A 20,224-nucleotide genomic window follows, 5' to 3' on the forward strand; every position below is an offset into this window, starting at 1 on the left:
GCCAGTGCAAGTAGATAAATAGGTACCGCTGTGGCAGGAAGGTAAACGGTGTTTCCGTATGCTCTGGTTTCCATCACGGTGTCCTGTTGCGCCAGAAGCGGTTTAGTCATGCTGGCCACATGTCCCGGAAAGCTGTCTGTGGACAAACACCAGCTCCCTTGGCCTGAAAGCGAGAAGAGCACCACAACCCCAGAGTCGCCTTTGACTGAACTGTCCAGGGTCCTCTGCAGGTTGGTGGACAGGATTGGAGCACAGTGGCATTTCCCTTGCTGTCCTTCCCCCACCAACTGGTATTCAGAGGCACAGCGTGACTGGAATCCTTAACAGGGGAGCATGCCACGCTGCTGCAACGTTTTGTTGCGGGATCCATTCCTTCTCTTGACTACACAGTTATTAGAGTCACAGGCGCCGTGTCCTGAACTGCACCAAGCAACCTCCAAAGCACGCTTCTTTAGGTGCAAGCTCTGAAAAGCCATTAACTGGCCCATAATGGACAATCAGTAAGCAAGGAAACCCATCTCCTGTGCCACTAACAGCCTATTTGGGAGCATTTGCTGCTCACCGAAGCTGCGCATGAGTCATTGCCATCACTGTGTTTGATTCGTAAGTCAACACATCCCTTTGCAGTGGGAGGCCAAGGCAAGATGGCAAATAAAAGAATTGAGACTGGGTTGGGTGCGCATAAGGCAACAATGAAGAAACATTGACCTTATGGGATTCAGAATCTCTCTTCAGGACAACGCTGCAGCCTCCTGATTACTGACTCTGAAGAGAATAGTTTTTATTGTGACTGTCCCTTTAAGCAGGCCCCAATCCACCTCTACAGGAGGCAGGGCTGTCAGTAATTCAGTCAGGCCAACCAAGTGCTGCCCACCCCATGAAGGCTTAATGAAGAACTCACAGCACTCAGGAATTTAGGCCACATTCACACTTCACATTTAAAGGACAATGGTACCAATAATAATAACAATACTTTTATTATTTGTACCCCACCCATCTGACTGGGTTGCGCCAGCCACTCTGTGTGGCTTTCAACATAAAGTGGTACCTCCGGTTACGAACTTAATTCGTTCTGGAGGTCCGTTCTTAACCTGAAACCGTTCTTAACCTGAGGTAACACTTTAGCTAATGGGGCCTCCCACTGCCACCGCGCAATTTCTGTTCTCATCGTGAGGTAAAGTTCTTAACCCGAAGTACTACTTCTGGATTAGCAGAATCTGTAACCCGAAGTGTTTGTAACCCGAGGTACCACTGTATATAAAAAACATAATAAAATATTACACATTAAAAAGCTTCCCTAGACAGGGCTGCCTTCAGATGTGAATAGTCATGAATTCTGGGAGCTGCAGTTTCATAGTTGTGGGGAGACTCCTATTCCCCTCCCACAGCTACAATTCCCAGAGTGGTTAAAATAATTAATCCTCCTTCACAGGAAACTGGGGTGTTTTTACATTGTGAATGCCCCTGTGGTCCTCTGACAAAGGGTGATATATAAATTAACTAAAAAACAAACAAACTCTGGGAATTGTAGCTCTGGGAGGGGTAGAAACGAATGAAGAGGAGGACGACCACGATAATAAAGGGTCCGGAAATCAAGCCTTAAGAGGAACGGTTGAGCAAGTTAGGTGTTTAGCCTGATGTAATACGATTGCCATCTTCAAACCAAACCCTCTGATGATCTCTCCCAGCGGCTGCATGTAGATGTTGAAAAGCATGGGGGAGAGGACAGAACCCTGAGGCACCCCACAAGTGAGAGCCCAGGGGTCTGAACACTCATTCCCCACCACCACTTTCTGAAAACGGCCCAGGAGGAAGGAGTGGAACCACTGTATGACAGTGCCTCCAGCTCCCAGCCCCTCAAGACGGTCCAGAAGGATGTTATGGTCGATGGTATCAAATGCCACTGAGAGATCCAGCAGAACCAGGAAACAGCTCTCACCTTTGTCCCTAGCCCACCAGAGATCATCAACCAGTGCGACCAAGGCAGTTTCAGTCCCATGATGAGGCCTGAATCCCGACTGGAAGGGATCCAAATGGTCTGCTTCTTCCAGGCGTGCCTGGAGTTGTTCAGCAACCACTCGCTCAATCACCTTGCCCAAGAATGGAAGATTTGAGACTGGGCGATATGTAATAAGGCACCAGACTCAAGTTATATTGGCCCAGGCATGGAGCTAAACGTTATGAAGCCAACAGCACCCCCAGACTTGTGGTTTCCTTTATATGCCAAAACATTTGACCCCAAAGTCTTCCTTCCCACTTGTTGGGGAAAATTGACTTTGATAAGGAATGCTTAACCCTCATCCCCATTACAGTGGTGCCCCGCAAGACGAATGCCTCGCAAAACGAAAAACCCGCTAGACGAAAGGGTTTTCCGTTTTTGCGTCGCTTCGTAAGACGATTTCCCCTATGGGCTTGCTTCGCAAGACGAAGGGCTTGATCCGCGCCGCGCGCAAACCGCTTTCACCGCCAATCTATCTATGCGGCAGCGGGGAATCTAATAGTAATAGCAATCAATACATTATTAGCGTCCGGAAACACAGCCGGTGGTGATGCTGCCCCGCGCTGCTTCGAAAAGTTCCTAGGCTTCAGCCTTAGAACTGGGAGGGGACCTGGCGGCGACACCCGGCTCGGGGTGGGATTTCCCCGTCTGCGCTCTTAGCGCGCACGGCGACCGCTAGATCCCGAGGACGGCAGACTGGGCGGGGGGGGGGGCATGAAAAGTTTTGCCTGCCCATCTCCGAGGAAGCGGGGGGAGATGATCCTTGTCAAGGGAAGAAGGGGGCACCCATTTGCCAGCAGCCGGTGCCCCCGAACCGAGGCTGGCACCATCGCCTGTCTAAGTGACCGCAAAGGCAAGCTCCAGTCGCGCGGCCGAGGGAAGCCCCGCTGTGGGTCGTCCAAAGTCAGCCCGAGCACGCCAGTCACCTAAAAGGCATGGAGAGACGGAGGGAGCGCGCGAGGATCCCGGTGCAGAGGAGGCTCCTGCAGCAAAATCAAGGCAGCCGGCAGCCGGAGGGCTCCAGAACACGGAGCTGCGGCGGGGCCGTTGATGGCGTTGCCGGAGACTCCTCCCTCTGGGCCTCGCTCTCTCCGCTTTCGCCGCTGCTTGCCCTGCCTGCGATCGGCCGGGCTCATCGCTCCGCTCTGCAGAGCGCTGCACAAAGGCGCGGCGGGACAGGTGTCCGGGGACGCTTTGGCTGAGCGCGCCCCGGGATCAGAGGTGCGGGGTGCTTGCTGCAGATCTTATCTTCCGGGGTCGCTGGGATGGCGGGGGTCGGGGCTTGTGTTATGTAAGCGCGTCAGGAGGGACTGCTTAAGAGGCCGGACGAGGCTTATGCAATGGCCAGATGCTCCCTAGGGGTCGAGGCTTGCAGTTGCGGGAACGAGTTTATACCTGTAGCCGCTAAGCCGCTAATAGCCGTGCTTCGCAAGACGAAAAAAACCGCAAGACGAAGAGACTTGCGGAACGGATTAATTTCGTCTTGCGAGGCACCACTGTATCTTTAATTACTTTTTGCACAGCTGAGGGGGGAAATACCATTAAGGAGTATTTGCAGGAGAAAAATAGGAAGCGCAGCATAGGATGATGGAGGCACCTCCGTCTCCCGCTGGGCCTTCTCATTTATGACTACATTTCGATCCCATCCATCTTCTGAAGCAAGTGCCCTCCCAGAGTTATTGGAGTACAATTCCCATCATGCCTGACCTCAAGAGCTCAAGGCAGTGTGCATGTTTATTCTCTATTTATTCAACCCTGTGAGGTAGATTCGGCAGAGACAAAGCGATACTTTTTGAGGGGACGCGGTACACTTTGCAACCATGTGCTGAACGGAACCTAAAGCTCCCCAGGCTACGTGGAGCACTCTATCCAGGGCACTCTGCCTCACCGGCAAACACGGGTTTAGTAATGTACGATTGCCTATAGATCAAGGGATGGTGTGTCCCACCATCCGCTGTTGGACTTCAACTCCCATCATCCTTTGCCAACCCCTGATACAGACTATGGCAGATTCTGAGTTCTACTTGGCTCCAACAGGACTCACAGACCCGGAATCAGTCTGAATGACCTTGTATATTGGGAGTTAACAAAAATAGCTTTGTGGGTGAATCAGTGCAAGTTGTTCTTTCTTTTTCCCCACATCGCCCCAGGGCAGAAGACTGTGATCAAGCGACAGCATCTCCCGTTCCTTTCCACCCCTCAACTTTGCCTCAGGGACACAGTGTGAGAGAGGCCTCAGGGGACCACAGCCAAAAGAAAGGGTAAAGCTTCTCCGTGAAGGAGCCCCTCAAGGTGAAGAGTGTTTCTGAACTACAAGGGTCGGAGAACGTCACCCGCCCTGCCTCATAGTCCAAGCTAACGAGAATCCTCCGGGTCGGAGTCTCTGTCTTTGCCACATTTGCTGGCGTTGCAGGAAGGAGCTGGTAGGGCCCCAACTCCACAGCCCAAACCCCATGTTCTGGTTGAAGTACCACAGGCCTCTTCCTTTCCACAGATTCTTGAGCTACACCAAGGGCCCAACCGCAGCGGCCTTTCACATCTACCAGCCAGTGGTGGCGACCGCTCAAGAAGCCCTCAGAGCCCAGCACACAGAAGGAGGGGTGGAATCTTCTAGAAGTGTCGAGGTAAGCTGGGAAGCCATCCCTGCGGCTCACGGTCCTCCGGTCAGCTGAAATCGCCAGGTTGGGATGAGCTGAATCGGGATCCAAGGTGATGATCTCTGTAATAACACAGAGGAATGTGTGCCTCTATCTACATCACATATGAAGCGCATGCACAGATAAGACCTTCCACTCTAGATTATTAATAAGAAGAGAAACTGGCTGCCCAGCTTAGTATTATTGCGCTCGCTCCAATTCCCTGAGCGATGAGACGTTTCAGCAGTGCAGTGCTTACTATGTTTGGTTTCCATTGGAAGGAGGTTACTGGAGGCATTTTTTTTTTTTTTACATCTAAACAGGGCTGTTTTTCAGCTGGAACTCATCGGAGGCACCCCTAAAAGTGGCTGTGTTGCCCCTAAAAGCTCAACAACTTAGGGTTGTCCACCCTACCCCACCCTCCCACTATATATAAGGGTCTGGTGACTTCTTTCAGTGTATCTGAAGAAGTGTGCATGCACACGAAAGCTTATACCCAGAACAAACTTAGTTGGTCACTAAGGTGCTACTGGACAATTTTTTCTATTTTTTTATTTATTTCATCCCCAAAAGGTGAGAGTTCCTGCACCTCTTTTTCTAGAAAAAAAAGCACGGCATATAAATGCAAGTCTCGCTATCCAAACACACTGCATTCTCAGGAAATTGCTTGTAAAAGCAAACATTTTCTTAACGAGACAACAATTTCCCTGGATTGCTGCGTGGAAATTTCTAATGCGTTCCCAGCCATGGAGTTTTGACCCCAAAACGAAAAACGAAACAAACAGGGAAAACCCTCTGAAACCTTGCAAAAGGCAAACAAGGAAAGGGGAAATGATCTTACTTGTCCAATCTACCTCCTCCCCTTTCTACCATGGTTTCATGGTTGCTGCCGCAAACCAGCAAAACAAAAAATTAAGGCTTGCTCAAGGCCAGTTATTTGTTTACCGTGCTACATGCAGATTCAACTGTTTGGATATCTGAATCTGTAGGGTGTATAGCGAGGCTTAGGGTACTAATTCCTCATGTCTGGATAAGTGGATTTTTGTATAATGGAAGCGGTATAGTAATCCCTGGCATGCTTTTGTCTCTATACCCGTTCTCCTGACCACTCTACACTAAAAACCCAACTCTACCTGAACTTGTTCAATGTCCATTGTAAAAAAAAAGGGGGGGGGAGGAGACCTTCCTCCCATCCCTTCCTTGGAAGTACCATTTCTAGGGTATAACTAACATCACCAATGCTACTATTAACATAGAAAGAGCCAAGGTAGAATGCAGCCATTGTGGCTAGTTCCAATTGATAGCCACTGATGTTCCATGAATGACTAATTTTTTTTTTTTTAAACCAGCCAAGTTGTGGCCTTCACTGCCTCTTGTGGCAGCGAGTTCCACAGTGCACCTGCATGTTGTTGCGCAAAGAAGTTAGTGCGAAGTACTAACCTCTCATCTCGTTCATATGCTCCCACAGGGCAGTCTTCTTCCGAGAGAGATGGGAAATTCTCTCTTCCAATTCCATGGTGGACACCGGTGACCATTTTGGAAAGTTCCAGTTTTTGCACCTACCGCAAAAGAGAGAGAAAAATCAGGTGGCTTCTGGGCACATAATCCTGTTTGGCAGAAACTCTGGGCTGTATTCAACTACAGAGCAGACGCACTGAAATTGAAGCGACGACCCAGGTGGCGCTGTGGGTTAAACCACAGAGCCTAGGACTTGCTGATCAGAAGGTCGGCGGTTCGAATCCCCGCCACGGGGTGAGCTCCCGTTGCTCGGTCCCTGCTCCTGCCAACTTAGCAGTTCGAAAGCACGTCAAAGTGCAAGTAGATAATAGGTACCGCTCCGGGGGGAAGGTAAACGGTGTTTCCGTGCGCTGCTCTGGTTCGCCAGAAGCGGCTTAGTCATGCTGGCCACATGACCCAGAAGCTGTACGCCGGCTCCCTCGGCCAATAAAGCGAGATGAGTGCCCCAACCCCAGAGTCGGCCACGACTGGACCTAATGGTCAGGGGTCCCTTTATCTTTAAATTAACAGCATCTATTAATTTCAACGGGTCTGCTTTGAGCATGACTGAAGGTAGATACAAGCTTACAAGCTTCTCGGGCTAGTTGTTGACAGAATGAATCACACTTACAACCACAGTTGCTTACCTCTTCAAGAGGCTCCCAGCATCCTAAAGGAGGGAAAGAAATGGAGAGAAAGCAGAATTTTAAGGGGTGCCCTTTCACAGTATGATAATTCACAACTCAAAATTCCTCCAGGAACTATGTGGTAGGGTGGGGTGTAATGTATGAACTGGGCTCTTGCTGAAGTCTAATTTTGTGGCGGGACGGCTTATTAAATTTGTATATTTGTATTCTATTGCTTTTGAGTGCTTCCAGACGACCTATTTACCAAGCCTTCTTTCCAATCTCTTTGCAGGGAGTTTAGAGGCTGCTGCACCGAAGCAAGTCTTATACTGTGCTCCTAGTAAGTTAGCAAAAATGTGTAAGACAGGTACAAATGTCTGTTGGAAATGTAAAGAAAAAGAAGGCACCTCCTATCATATGTGGTGGACATGTAAGGTAATAAAAGTATTCTGGGAAATGATATACATTGAACTGAAAAAAAGGTTTAAAATAACTTTTTTATAAAAAACAAACCAGAGGCTTGTCAATTAGGAATTGTGGGTGGTGGAATTCCAAGGGCGCAGAAAAGACTTTTTATGTATGCGAAGACAGCTGCACGGAGGTTGTTAGCCCAGAGATTGAAAGAAGATAAAGTCCCTACCAGAGAAAAATGGCAAATCAAGTTGTTGGACTATGCCAAAATGGCAAAACTGACCGGAAAGCTCAGGAACCAAGAAGACCAGAACTTTAAGAAAGGATGGGGGAAATTTATAATTTATCTTGGAGACCACAGTAAACAGATGAAAACGTTAGCAGGATTGCAATAACACTCGTAATGTAGCAAGTACTATGGAGATAATGGACTTGTATAAAATATGGACTATTGAAAAGATGCAATAGAAAAGGTTTAACAACAGAACCCAAAGAGGGGAAGGTGGGAAGTCCAGAGATTCGAGGGAATCTTGTCATTTTGGGTGTGTTGTGATATGATTATAAACTTAAATATGTAAAACCAAATAAAAATTAATTTTTAAAAAAAGTAAAAATAAAAATAACTTATAGTTGTGTTTTCCAGGAAGTTTCATTGTACATTAACAGATCTTGCACACCATTCTCTCGAAACAGAAGCACCTTCTGTTTTCAATGTTCCCAAAGCGCTTGGCTTTGGAGTATGCAGTGGCTTAAAAACTCTCCCTTTCATGCTGACGGCCAGCTCCAAGACGCTGGAGAGAGGAACCCTGCAGCAAAAATGGCAATGTGTCTTCAACCCCACTCCCCGCACCAAAGACGCTGAACCACCAGCCGCTGCTTTTACCTTGAGGAGCTCAGTATCTGGCCGCTGACAAATTTGCTCCAGCTCAACTATCAGTCCTCGTAGAAGCGGTGCCCCCTGCAGGATCTTGCTCTCATTCTCCCGCTGCCTTCTCTCCAGCTCGCTGGCCACTTCCGAAAGCCCCTGTAGGGCATGGCTCTCCCTGTCTTGCAGGGTCTTCCTTAACTGCTGGAACACGCGGGCAGTTCTCTGCCTCTCGGCTTCCGCACGACCCTGCGGAGGAAGGAACGGGAAACGGTGCCACTCCAAAAGGGTAAGGACAGGTAACATCGAAAAGCACCTTTTCTCCTTGCTTGCTGCAGCAAAACCAGAGTATCGGAGTCGAGTAAGTTCAGCAATGCTCCTGGATACCAGTCGCTGGAAAACACAGGAGGGGAGGGCGCCCTTTTGCTTGAATCCTACTTGCTGGGCTTCCCACAAGCAACTGTGAGGACTGTGGCTCAGTGGTAAAGTATCCGGCTTGCATACGAAAGATTCCAGGTGTCAGCTAACAACCTTACACCATGCATTTGCCACCATGTCTAGTTTGGGTCTTACGCTTGGGGTTTTGCTTACATCTATGGGACATGGGTGGCGCTGTGGGTTAAACCACAGAGCCTAGGGCTTGCCGATCAGAAGGTCGGTGGTTCGAATCCCCGCCACGGGGTGAGCTCCCGTCGCTCTGTCCCTGCTCCTGCCAACCTAGCAGTTCGAAAGCACGTCAAAGTGCAAGTAGATAAATAGGTACCGCTCCGGCGGGAAGGTAAAGAAGGTAAACGGCATTTCCATGCCCTGCTCTGGTTCACCAGAAGCGGCTTAGTCATGCTGGCCACATGACCCGGAAGCTGTATGCCGGCTCCCTTGGCCAATAAAGCGAGATGAGCGCCGCAACCCCAGAGTCAGTCACGACTGGACCTAATGGTCAAGGATCCCTTTACCTTTAAGGCAGGCATAGGCAAAATCGGCCCTCCAGATGTTTTGGGACTACAACTCCCATGATCCCTAGCTAACAGGACCAGTGGTCAGGGATGATGAGAATTGTAGTCCCAAAACATCTGGAGGGCTGAGTTTGCCTATGCCTGATCTACGGTTTGGGCTGAGGACTATACTCTACATCCTACCCCGGTCTGAAATGCAGCAACCCTGCTTTTTGCCTCGACTTTCCCAACAACAGTGTTTCCCAAACTTAGGTCGCTGGCTGTTTTTCGGACTACAACTCCCATCATCCCTAGCTGGCAGAACCAGTGGTCAGGGATGATGGGAACTGTAGTCCAAAAGCAGCCAGAGACCCAAGTTTGGGAAACCGTCCCCTACAAGGTACGGATTGGGGTCACTGTGTGCTATCGATTCAGCAGCACAACTGCTCTCTATTTGTGTAGCCCAGGCTGGCATTTGCCTCTTAATTGCTAGCTATATACGTACGTGTGCCATCCAGAGTTACACATTTTGATCTGTGGCACCATTGCTTCAAGAGCTGCTGTTGCTATTTGTCGCCCCAGCTGGTCTGACAGCATTTGCCAGATGGACATACACATTCTGACACAAAATGTGCCTCTTTTCTAAGTGATGTCACTCAAGCCCCAAATATACCTGAAGGAGCATCTCCACTCCCATCGTTCTGCCCAGACACTGAGGTCCAGCGCCGAGGGCCTTCTGGCGGTTCCCTCATGCGAGAAGCCAAGTTACAGGGAACCAGGCAGAGGGCCTTCTCAGTAGTGGCGCCCGCCCTGTGGAACGCCCTCCCACCAGATGCCAAAGAAATAAACAACTATCTGACTTTTAGACGACATCTGAAGGCAGCCCTGTTTAGGGAAGCTTTTAATATTTGATGAATTATTGTGTTTTTAATATTGGATTTGGATTTGATATCCTGCTTTATCACTACCCGAAGGAGTCTCAAAGCGGCTAACATTCTCCTTTCCCTTCCTCCCCCACAACAAACACTCTGTGAGGTGAGTGGGGCTGAGAGACTTCAGAGAAGTGTGACTGGCCCAAGGTCACCCAGCAGCTGCATGTGGAGGAGCGGAGACGCGAACCCGGTTCCCCAGATTATGAGTCTATTGCTCTTAACCACTACACCACACTGCCTCTCTGTTGAGAGCCACCCAGAGTGGCTGGGGAAACCCAGCCAGATGGGCGGGGTAATAATAATAATAATAATAATAGTGGTAATAATAATAATAATAAAGGCAGCTTTGCCTAAGAAGGCGAACTTACCAGCAGCATCTCCAGCCTCTTCCCTTGGTTCACTGCAAGGACCTCCCTGCTGTCCCTCTCGCTTTTCAACAAGGCCAGGTGGTGCTGAAACTGGGCCTGCCAATAGCAAAGAGCAGATGGGTGTTTAAGGCTTAGGGAGTGGGCAGTTCTGGGTTTCTGCATCGTTCTCCTGCCATAGGCTCCCTCCATAGGCATGAGCAAGGCAAGCAGATCATAGGCACTTCTAGGATGCCCAAATCCTCCTGAGAGGTGTAGGACCTCAAGCCTCCTTACAAGGTGTGCACTCCTTCCTGCAAGGTTCTAGTTCTAGGTTCCTGTAAGCACCTGGTAGGAGGATCCTGAAAGCCCATTTCAGACAATGGCGAGGCTCCCAAAATGTGAACCCTCACAAAGCCTTCCATCTCAAAATGCCCTGTGACTGCAGGCCGTAGGCAAGTTTCTAAGAGCCAAAGTGAATTCCATATGCAAACAGAAACAGTAGCCAAACAGCCTGTTTTAACTTGAAAAATCCACTGGAGGGGCAGAGGCTGAGAGTGGAAGAAGCAGGTGGAGGGGAAAATAAATGCTTCAACTCTTTTCCCCACCAGCCATTTCCCTACTACAAAACCACCCCTGAGAAACTTCTTTCCTGCACAGGGTTTAAAATGCATGGTTGCGTGCATCACGTGGTTTTTTTATTGCCTCAAGTTATGAAATAAAGAAATATGGAAATGATGTCAAATTAAATAACTGGGAGCGGGGAGCCTAACTGAAAATAAAAGCAAAATGCGAAGCTCGAGTACATTGGGCTTGTGCTGGGAGGAGCCCGTTGCTTGGATGTCAGCAGGAAAAAGCCAGGAATACTTGCGTGCCCCACTGCAGCTAGGGCAGGGGGTGGGGGAACTCACAGGCCACAAGATGTTGCTGGATTGCACCTCCTATCCTCCCTGATCACTGGCCATGTTAGCTGGTGCTGAAGGGGACAGGAATCCATTAACATCTGCTGCACACCAAGCTCTTACTACTTGCAGAAGTACAGTGGTACCTCGGATTACATACGCTTCAGGTTACAGACTCCACTAACCCAGAAATAGTGCTTCAGGTTAAGAATTTTGCTTCAGGTTGAGAACAAAAATTGCACAGTGGCGGCGCGGAAGCAGCAGGAGGCCCCATTAGCTAAAGTGATGCTTCAGGTTAAGAACAGTTTCAGGTTAAGAACGGACCTCCGGAACGAATTAAGTACTTAACCCAAGGTACCACTGTACAGTAGTTTTTGCAGCCCGTGTTCCCCTGTTTGGGTGTGCAAACAGATCCTCAATGAGTCTGATTTCGCTACAGTTACTGTGCATGCAGAGACCTTTTTTTAAAAAAGCTAGAAAACTTTGGTGTTTAGAGGGGCGAGATGAGAGCTGGACTCTGCTCTTCCTCCCGCGAAACAGATGAATGGCTAGATTTTAGCTTGCTTTTAGCATGCATTCTGTTCTGGCGTAGGATAAGAATAGGCAGTGTGTTGGGCGATGGAAAGGAAGTAGGCAGTGAACTATAGTTCTGCATATTTACAATCAAGTGCACTTAACAGCACAGGGAAGTTTTTAATGTGTGACATTTTAATGTATTTTTAATCTTTGTCGGAAGTTGCCCAGAGTGGCTGGGGAAACCCAGCCAGATGGGCGGGGTACAAATAATAAACAATTATTATTATTATAGACAGGGAACTTGTGGCCTTCCATTTCTTGTTGCATGCCAGCTCCCATCAGTCCCAACCAGCATGGCCAATGAGCAGGCATGATGGGAGTTGTAGTTCAGGAGCATTTGCATGGCCACACAGGTCCCCTGTAAGTTAAGAGTCAAGATACATTCAGCCTGGCTCAGATATTTAACCGCCACAGCAGGTGCAGGGAACCCCTGGCCCTCCAGATGTTACTAAACTACAGCTCCCATCAGTCCCAACCAGCATGGCCAATGAGCAGGCATGATGGGAGTTGTAGTTCAGGAACATTCGCAGGGCTGAAGATTCCCCAAAAGCTGCTCTAGAAACAGGGAAGGATATTTATGAGTACGATCTTGGACTGCTGGCGTTTTGTGGATTCATGTTTTTCATACAATATACAAATCTTTATATGGACACTATAAATTATATGTAATGGCAACTAGGTAAATCTCCGGGACCGGATGGACTGACCTCTAAATATTACAGATCCTTAAAAGAATGGTTGGTACAACCTTTGAAGGAAGTCTGTAATGAAATAATGGACGGGAAAAGGGCACCAGAGTCGTGGAAAGAAGCGTATATTACACTTGTACCGAAAACAGAGACTGAAAAGACACAACTTAAGAACTACCGTCCCATCTCATTGCTTAATGTGGATTACAAATTTTTTGCAGACATTTTGGCTAAAAGATTAAAAAAAGTGTTAGTGGAAGAGATTCATAAAGACCAAGCAGGCTTTCTCCCGGGTAGACACTTATCGGATAATGTGAGAAACATAATTAACATCTTAGAAAAATTACAAGTGAACATAAATACTAAAGCAGTTTTGGTATTTGTGGATGCGGAGAAAGCTTTTGACAATATTTCTTGGAGCTTTATGAAGAAGAACCTACAGGGGATGGGGGTAGGCCAAGGCTTTGAAAACGGTATAAGTGCAATTTATTCAGAACAAAAGGCTAATCTAATTGTAAATAATGTGGTGACGGAAGAATTTAAGATAGAAAAAGGGACACGACAAGGTTGCCCAATCTCCCCATTGCTCTTTATATCGGTCCTGGAGGTTCTGCTGAATATGATTAGAAGGGACCAGTTGGTTAAAGGTATACAAGTCGGAGCCAAACAGTACAAATTGAGAGCATTTGCAGATGACTTAGTATTGACGTTACAGGAGCCAGAATCTAGTACCAAAAGGGTATTAGAACTGATTCAATAATTTGGTCAGGTTGCAGGATTTAAACTGAATAAGTTAAAAACCAAGGTTTTAGAGAAAAATTTAACACCAATTGAGAGAGAGAGGTTTCAGAATGAGACAGGTTTAACAGTGGTTAAGAAAGTGAAATACCTGGGGATTAACATGACAGCAAAAAATGGGAATTTATTTAAAGACAACTACGAAAAATGCTGGGCTGAAGTGAAAAAAGATTTAGAAATTTGGTCAAATTTGAAGCTTTCACTGCTGGGCCGTATTGCTGCGATAAAAATGAATGTATTGCCTAGAATGTTGTTTTTGTTTCAAACATTGCAAATTGTGGACAAAATGGATTGTTTCAAGAAGTGGCAGAGAGACATTTCTAGATTTGTCTGGCAGGGCAAGAAGCCTAGAATAAAATTTAAAATACTAACAGATGCAAAGGAAAGAGGTGGATTTGCCCTACCAGACTTTAAACTTTACTATGAATCAGCAGCTTTTTGCTGGTTGAAAGAATGGCTGCTTCTTGAAAACACAGACATTTTGGATTTAGAAGGTTTTAACAATGTATTTGGATGGCATGCATATCTGTGTTATGATAAGGTCAAAGCACATAAAGCATTTAAAAATCATATTGTCAGGAAAGCAATATAAGGATTTATTGGAAAACAAAACCCCAAGGTGGCTGTCACCGATGGAAGCGAAAGCTCAGAAAAAGCTCAATATGGAGGTCAAATGGCCGAAATATTGGGAAATTTTGGAACAAGATGGAGATAGACTGAAACTGCAGAGTTTTGAGAAATTAAAAAACAAAGTGGGAGACTGGCTTCATTATTATCAGATAATGGAGGCATATAATTTGGACAAGAAAATTGGCTTCCAGATGGAAAAATCAAAATTAGAAACAGAACTGTAAGAACCCAAAACTAAGATTTTGTCAAAGATGTATAACTTGCTGTTGAAATGGAATACTCAGGATGAAACGGTGAAATCTGCTATGATTAAATAGGCACAAGATGTTGGACATAACATAATGATGGCTGACTGGGAACAGTTATGGACCACAGGTATGAAGTTTACGGCATGCAATGCCTTAAGAGAGAATATTATGAAAATGATATACAGGTGGTACATGACCCCAGTCAAGCTTGCAAAAATCTATCATCTGCCCGATAATAAATGTTGGAAATGTAAAGAAACTGAAGGTACATTCTTTCACCTTTGGTGGACGTGCCCAAGGATTAAGGCTTTCTGGGAGATGATCTATAATGAATTTAAAAAGGTATATACCTTCTTGAAGAAACCAGAGGCCTTTCTCCTAGGCATAATCGGCCAATTGGTGCTAAAGAAGGATAGAACTTTCTTTATGTATGCTACAACAGCAGCAAGAATACTTATTGCAAAGTATTGGAAGACACAAGACCTACCCACTCTGGAAGAATGGCAGATGAAGGTGATGGACTACATGGAATTGGCGGAAATGACTGGCAGAATCCGAGACCAGGGAGAAGAGTTGGTGAAAGAAGATTGGAAGAAATTTACAGACTATCTACAGAAATATTGTAAAATTAATGAATGTTAGAATGATGTTAGAATGAAGTTAAGTGGTTTAAGCAGTAATGCTATAAAGGTGTATGTAAAAATGGATTGATAACAGGTGAAAATTTAAAGTTATACTATATTAAGTTAAAGGATTAAGAGAAAATAAAGAGGGAAAGAAATTGCTGAATTAACTAATTGAATTGGAATACAAAAAAGGGAGGTATGAGGAGGTCAGGGAAACAAGGATATGAATGTAAGGCATGGAAAGATTGATTTTTTTTTTCCTTTTTAAGTGTTTTTATTCCTGTATTCTGTATTTTGTATTTTCCTTGTATTTTTACTTTTGTCTTTTATTTTTGTATTTCTTGTTTTTATGTAATTCTTTTTTCTGAAATTTTAATAAATATCATTTAAAAATAATAATATAAATTATATGTAATGGTATATATATCTACGTAAAGCTGATAAGTGTGAAGTCTTAGGATAGTACAGTGGTACCTCGGGTTAAGTACTTGATTCGTTCCAGAGGTCCGTTCTTAACCTGAAACTGTTCTTAACCTGAAGCACCACTTTAGCTAATGGGGCTTCCTGCTGCCGCTGTGCAATTTCTGTTCTCATCCTGAAGCAAAGTTCTTAACCCGAGGTACTATTTCTGGGTTAGCGGAGTCTGTAACCTGAAGCGTATGTAACCCAAGGTACCACTTACAGATAGGTAGCCGTGTTGGTCTGCCATAGTCAAAATAAAAAAAAATCCTTCCAGTAGCACCTTTAAGACCAACTAAGTTAGTTCTTGGTATGAGCTTTCGTGTGCAAGCACACTTCTTCAGTGTATCTGAAGAAGTGTGCTTGCACACGAAAGCTCATACCAAGAACTAACTTAGTTGGTCTTAAAGGTGCTACTGGAAGGATTTTTTTTATTTTGACCAAGGTACCACTGTATATGATGTAACCTTAGCTGTACACTGAATGTGTCGTGTGTGTGTCTCTTATTGTTTCGATACATAAAGCAATAAGGAGGGATACTGCCATTCTTAAGAAATCCTTTGCGTGCAAAATGCACCCCCCAATCTCTCACCTCGCCCCCCCTTCAAAAGCAAAATAATGTTTTGTTTTTAATGCAAGTATCTCGTGAACAGAGATCACTGGAGCAAAAGCATCCCAAGCGACGATCCTTCCCGCTATTCTGGGTTGCGTGCAAAGCTCGCCTTACTCACGAGTAGCCCTACTGAAGGCAATGAACTTGACTGATTGCGGGTTTGTGTGTGTGTCATTCCTTCCGACGGGAACTTCGTGGGACGGCGCCGCTGCTCTCGCTGCCTTTACCTTGTACTCCTCGGCTGCCTCGTCCGCGGGGACCACCGCGTGAGATCGGTGCTCCTTGGATCTGTCGCAGACCACGCAGATGAGAGCCTCGTCCGCCCGGCAGAACAACTTCAGCGGCTCCTGGTGCTGTCGGCAAACCGGCCCCGATCCTGGGCTGCTGCTGCGGGCGGGCGGCGGGGAAGGCGCGCCCGGAGAGGCGCCGGGGAGCTCGGCCAGCTCCTTGGCCCTCTCGGCCACTTTGCCCAGCTGCGCGTTGGGCCGGAGCTTCCCGGAGCGGGACCTCTTCCTGCACTGCGGGCAGGGGAAGCAGCTGTCGCCCAGGCCGCTCCAGTAGCCGGTGATGCACGCGCGGCAGAAGTTGTGCTCGCAGCTCAGGATCACCGGGTCGCCGAAGTAATCCAGGCAGATCGGGCAGAAGAGCTCTTCCCGCAGGGCGCGGGCGGCGGCGGCGGCAGCCATGGAGGAAGGAGGAAGAAGCAGCGCTTTCTTGCAAGGGCCCCGGCTGGCACCGCCTGCCTCTATCTTGCTCAGGCGTACACAAATAAACAGCCGCCACCCTAAACCGAAAGTAGGCGGGGAGAAAGCCAGAAGTGGGTGTGCACGATAAAAGGAAACTCGGGGAAGTGGGGACTCGTGGAACTTAAACACGTGGCTATTTCTACACCGCTTACTGCATGAGAAATTATCTCCAAGGAGTGTACATAAAGTAAATCAGGCGCGGGGAAACTTTTGGCTCGCAGACGTTGCTGGACTACAGTTCCCACTATCCCACGGCATTGGCACGTGCTTGCTTGCTTGCTGGGGCTGTTGGGAGTTGTAGTTCAACAACACCTAGCAGGCCAAAGGTTCCCCCCCAAGCCTGGAGTAAGGGGCAGATCCACAAGAAGCAGATTTGATGCACAGAGAATCCCGGGAACTACCGTTTTCCCCTCGAAGAGTTCCAATTCCTGGTACCCTTAAAGTAAATAATAATAATAATAATAATTTATTATTTGTACCCAGCCCATCTGGCTGGGTTTCCCCAGCCACTCTGGGCGGCTTCCATAGAAACCAAAAAACACTAAAATATCATACATTAAAAACTTCCCTGAACAAGGCTGCCTTAAGATGTCTTCTGAATGTCAGGTAGTTGTTTATCGTTTTGACATCTGATGGGAGGGCGTTCCACAGGGCGGGCGCCACTACCGAGAAGGCCCTCTGCCTGGTTCCCTGTAGCTTTGCTTCTCGCAATGAGGGAACCGCCAGAAGGCCCTCGGCGCTGGACCTCAGCGTCCGGGCAGAACGATGGGGGTGGAGACGCTCCTTCAGAAACTACAGTTCCCATTATTTTTTGGGGGTGGTTATGGGCTTTGAACGTGCGTGTGCTATAGAGTGTGGAGCTACCCCAAAGTAATGGACAACTTAAAACAGCAATACAGTGGTACCTCGGGTTACATACGCTTCAGTTTACATACGCTTCAGGTTACAGACTCCGCTAACCCAGAAATAGTGCTTCAGGTTAAGAACTTTGCTTCAGGATGAGAACAGAAATCGTGCTCCGGTGGCGCAGCAGCAGGAGCCCCCATTAGCTAAAGTGGTGCTTCAGCTTAAGAAGAGTTTCAGGTTAAGAACGGACCTCCGGAACGAATTAAGTACTTAACCCGAGGTACCACTGTACTAAAGTTATATACATAGCTGTCAACTTTTCCATTTTCTTGCGAGGAATCCTATTCAGAATAAGGGAATTTCCCTTAAAAAAGGGAAATGTTGACAGCTATGTAAATATACAAAAGTTACATTTATACAAATTAATAGAGATAAATCTCAGTTCCTTCACCTGATCCCTTTCCCACTCCCCTCTGTCTCCTTGTCACAGCAGCCTGGCTTTTGCCTATGCCTTCACTCACCCAGTTCCCCACCGGGGGCCCAAACTTACAACCACAACAGCTCACCATGGAGAGGAACCCTGAAAAGTGCTGACACGCCTCTAGTCTCTCCCTCTCTGGGTTTGCTTTTTATGGACAAGCAAAGTGTTGGAGGAAGCTTCCTCAGGCCACCCGCAGCTGTGGCCCAAGCAGCGGTCAGCTGCGCCAGTTCCAGGCTAGAGCCAGTTTGGGCAAGTTTCCCAGGTGGTCCTCAGGATGGGGAAAGGTCACCCCCCCCTAAATACTATCAGTTGCGTTTTTGGCCTTTGGCTGCTTCTGCTCCTCCTCCAGCTGCTTTTCAGTTAGTTCAGTTTGAGTTGCAAACTGGTCATTAAAAGGGTTGCTCACTGGTGTTAGCCCTACTCATAGCAGATCCACTAAAAATAATGGACATGATTAACTTAGGTCCATTAATTTCAATGGTTCTGCTCACAGAATAATTTAATTGGCTATGGCCCTTGTTCCTTTGTTCTCATGCTGCAACAGGTGTTTGGAATCAACCTCAAGCAGTTTGCACCTGGAGGTGATGGACCAAGAGACTCCCACCTGGGCTGCAGGTCTGTGTAAACCTACACTTCACTCCAGCCTTTTGCTAGAGCAATTCTTTCAAGCCTTGCCTACCGCAAGGTCTTGTTAAGCAGTGAGCTGCCCATGATCCTAATCACCTAGGTTGCATCTTGAACTTTTAGGGGTGCCTAAGAGGGACATCTCTGTTGGGGGCGGGAGGGAAGGGTTACGGCTGCCCTCTTTCCCCGTACACCTCTTTCACAATTTGCAGCCCTTAATCTCTCCTGCAGGGGGCATTAAGCCCATGTTTTGCATGTTCAAAATCCACGTTACATGTTCAAAAATGCAATAGTAAGAAAGACTTAAAAGGAATTGACTTAAAAGGAAGATGTAATTCCAAACATTTATTTTACACTTCATCTTGGCATGAAAGCCTCTTAAATCTGCATAGTTAACCTTGCCGGTGGATACATTCCCAACTCTGCATTATCGCAAGGAGTGAAAAAGAAAGAAAATTATTTTAGACAACATTTTGTTTGACTACAAAGACCAAATTTCTCTCTTTAAAAAAAATATTAATGGGACAACAAGCTCAGGCGTTCAAATCCTTTTCCGAATGGTGTGTGCCAACAGTCTCTGGAGTGCATTCGCATGGATAAATTTAGTGTAAAAAGCAGATAGCCACAGGCGAAGACTTTTCCACAATCGCAGCAACACTGTTGTGTGAATTACTTGTGGGTGGCTGCGGCTCCATGGGCAGCCTGGCTCACATATTTATTCCCTCTGTGTGAATGCATCCCATGGGAGAGTGAGAACAAGTTGCCTGGAGAAGGTTTTGAACAGCTGAACCCATCAAGCATACTGTGTGTGGCTATCAAGACTGGCCCTCAGTGGTTGGGTAAGGGTATATCGTAACGGTTCCACAGCTTCTGCAGTGGTAAAGGCTGGCATTGAACCTTGTTGGTGATAAAATATCCCTTCTCTAAACTTGTGAAGGTGGCATGTCAGCCCATGGAGGCTTCTGGAGTCCAGCTGGTGACCCCAAGTGTTCAAAATCAAGTCAGTGTGCCGACCCAATGCCACCCTTCATCTTGCCGCAAGACAGGCTCCATCGCAGAACTGGGTGTCTCAGAACCGCACAGAGCTTCAACTTCTTTTTCCAGTCTTCCGTATCTTCTCAGTCTTGTAGTTAATCCACCTACGCTGTGTAAGGCTAATTTCTGCCAGTCCTCACTACTCAGGTGGTTCAAGAGACAATTCCTGCCTCACAGGCATCTTCTGGAGGGCTGACTTGGCCTGTTCTATTTGCTCCAGCTCGGAATGCAGCAAGGAAATCTGTGACAAAAAAGGAGAAAGTTAAACACGCAGATGAAGTATCACTGCTACCCGTGAAATAAGGAGGGCCTTGGCTGTTACTAATACAGACTTATTCCCCCACAAGTTCATACCCAAAGGATGTCACAAACACGTATTTATGCTATTTCGTTTGCTGAAACTTGCAGTATAATCCTATGGACATCAGCTCCAAGAAACAGTTTATGGTTGAATAGCAAAGCACAGGACAGATATACTATTATAACAGAAGAAAATTATAATGAGTCTCTGTGTCCTTTCCACAGCAAAAAGACTGATACTGATGAATTGGAAAAATAAAAATGTGGCTCCCTTCTACGATTGGATTGAAGACTTCTACAAACTTGCAACATATGAGCAACTTGCATATAAATGCAGACTTGCCATGGACAAATTCAATGATATTTGGAATCCATTCTTACACCAGGTTAAGATCTGGTGAAGTACAAT

General features: G+C 46.9%; 2 protein-coding genes across 4 annotated transcripts in view; both read right to left on the reverse strand.

Annotated features, from left to right (window-relative positions):
* Nucleotides 1-3,726: 3,726 nt before the first annotated feature.
* LOC308469820 (E3 ubiquitin-protein ligase TRIM39-like) lies at nt 3,727-16,621 on the reverse strand. The gene is made up of 6 exons (XM_080992794.1): nt 16,011-16,621; nt 10,267-10,362; nt 8,053-8,283; nt 6,780-6,802; nt 6,076-6,194; nt 3,727-4,718 (listed from the first exon to the last, which is right to left on the reverse strand). Exons 1-6 carry the CDS (start codon nt 16,467-16,469, stop codon nt 4,210-4,212), a joined length of 1,437 nt encoding a protein of 478 aa, XP_080848920.1. The 5' UTR covers nt 16,470-16,621; the 3' UTR covers nt 3,727-4,209.
* Nucleotides 16,622-18,810: 2,189 nt separating this feature from the next.
* Nucleotides 18,811-20,224, reverse strand: part of VARS2 (valyl-tRNA synthetase 2, mitochondrial) — a 38,352-nt gene continuing 36,938 nt past the window's right edge. For all 3 annotated transcript variants that reach the window (XM_080991619.1, XM_080991618.1, XM_080991620.1), the window contains one exon: nt 18,811-19,756. In XM_080991619.1, the coding sequence (XP_080847745.1) occupies nt 19,655-19,756 (102 nt within the window). In that variant the 3' untranslated portion in view covers nt 18,811-19,654. The remainder of the gene's footprint in view (nt 19,757-20,224) is intronic.

The sequence above is a fragment of the Podarcis pityusensis genome (genome assembly GCF_964106645.2).
Source record: "Podarcis pityusensis genome assembly, chromosome: 2".
Lineage (NCBI taxonomy): Eukaryota > Metazoa > Chordata > Lepidosauria > Squamata > Lacertidae > Podarcis > Podarcis pityusensis.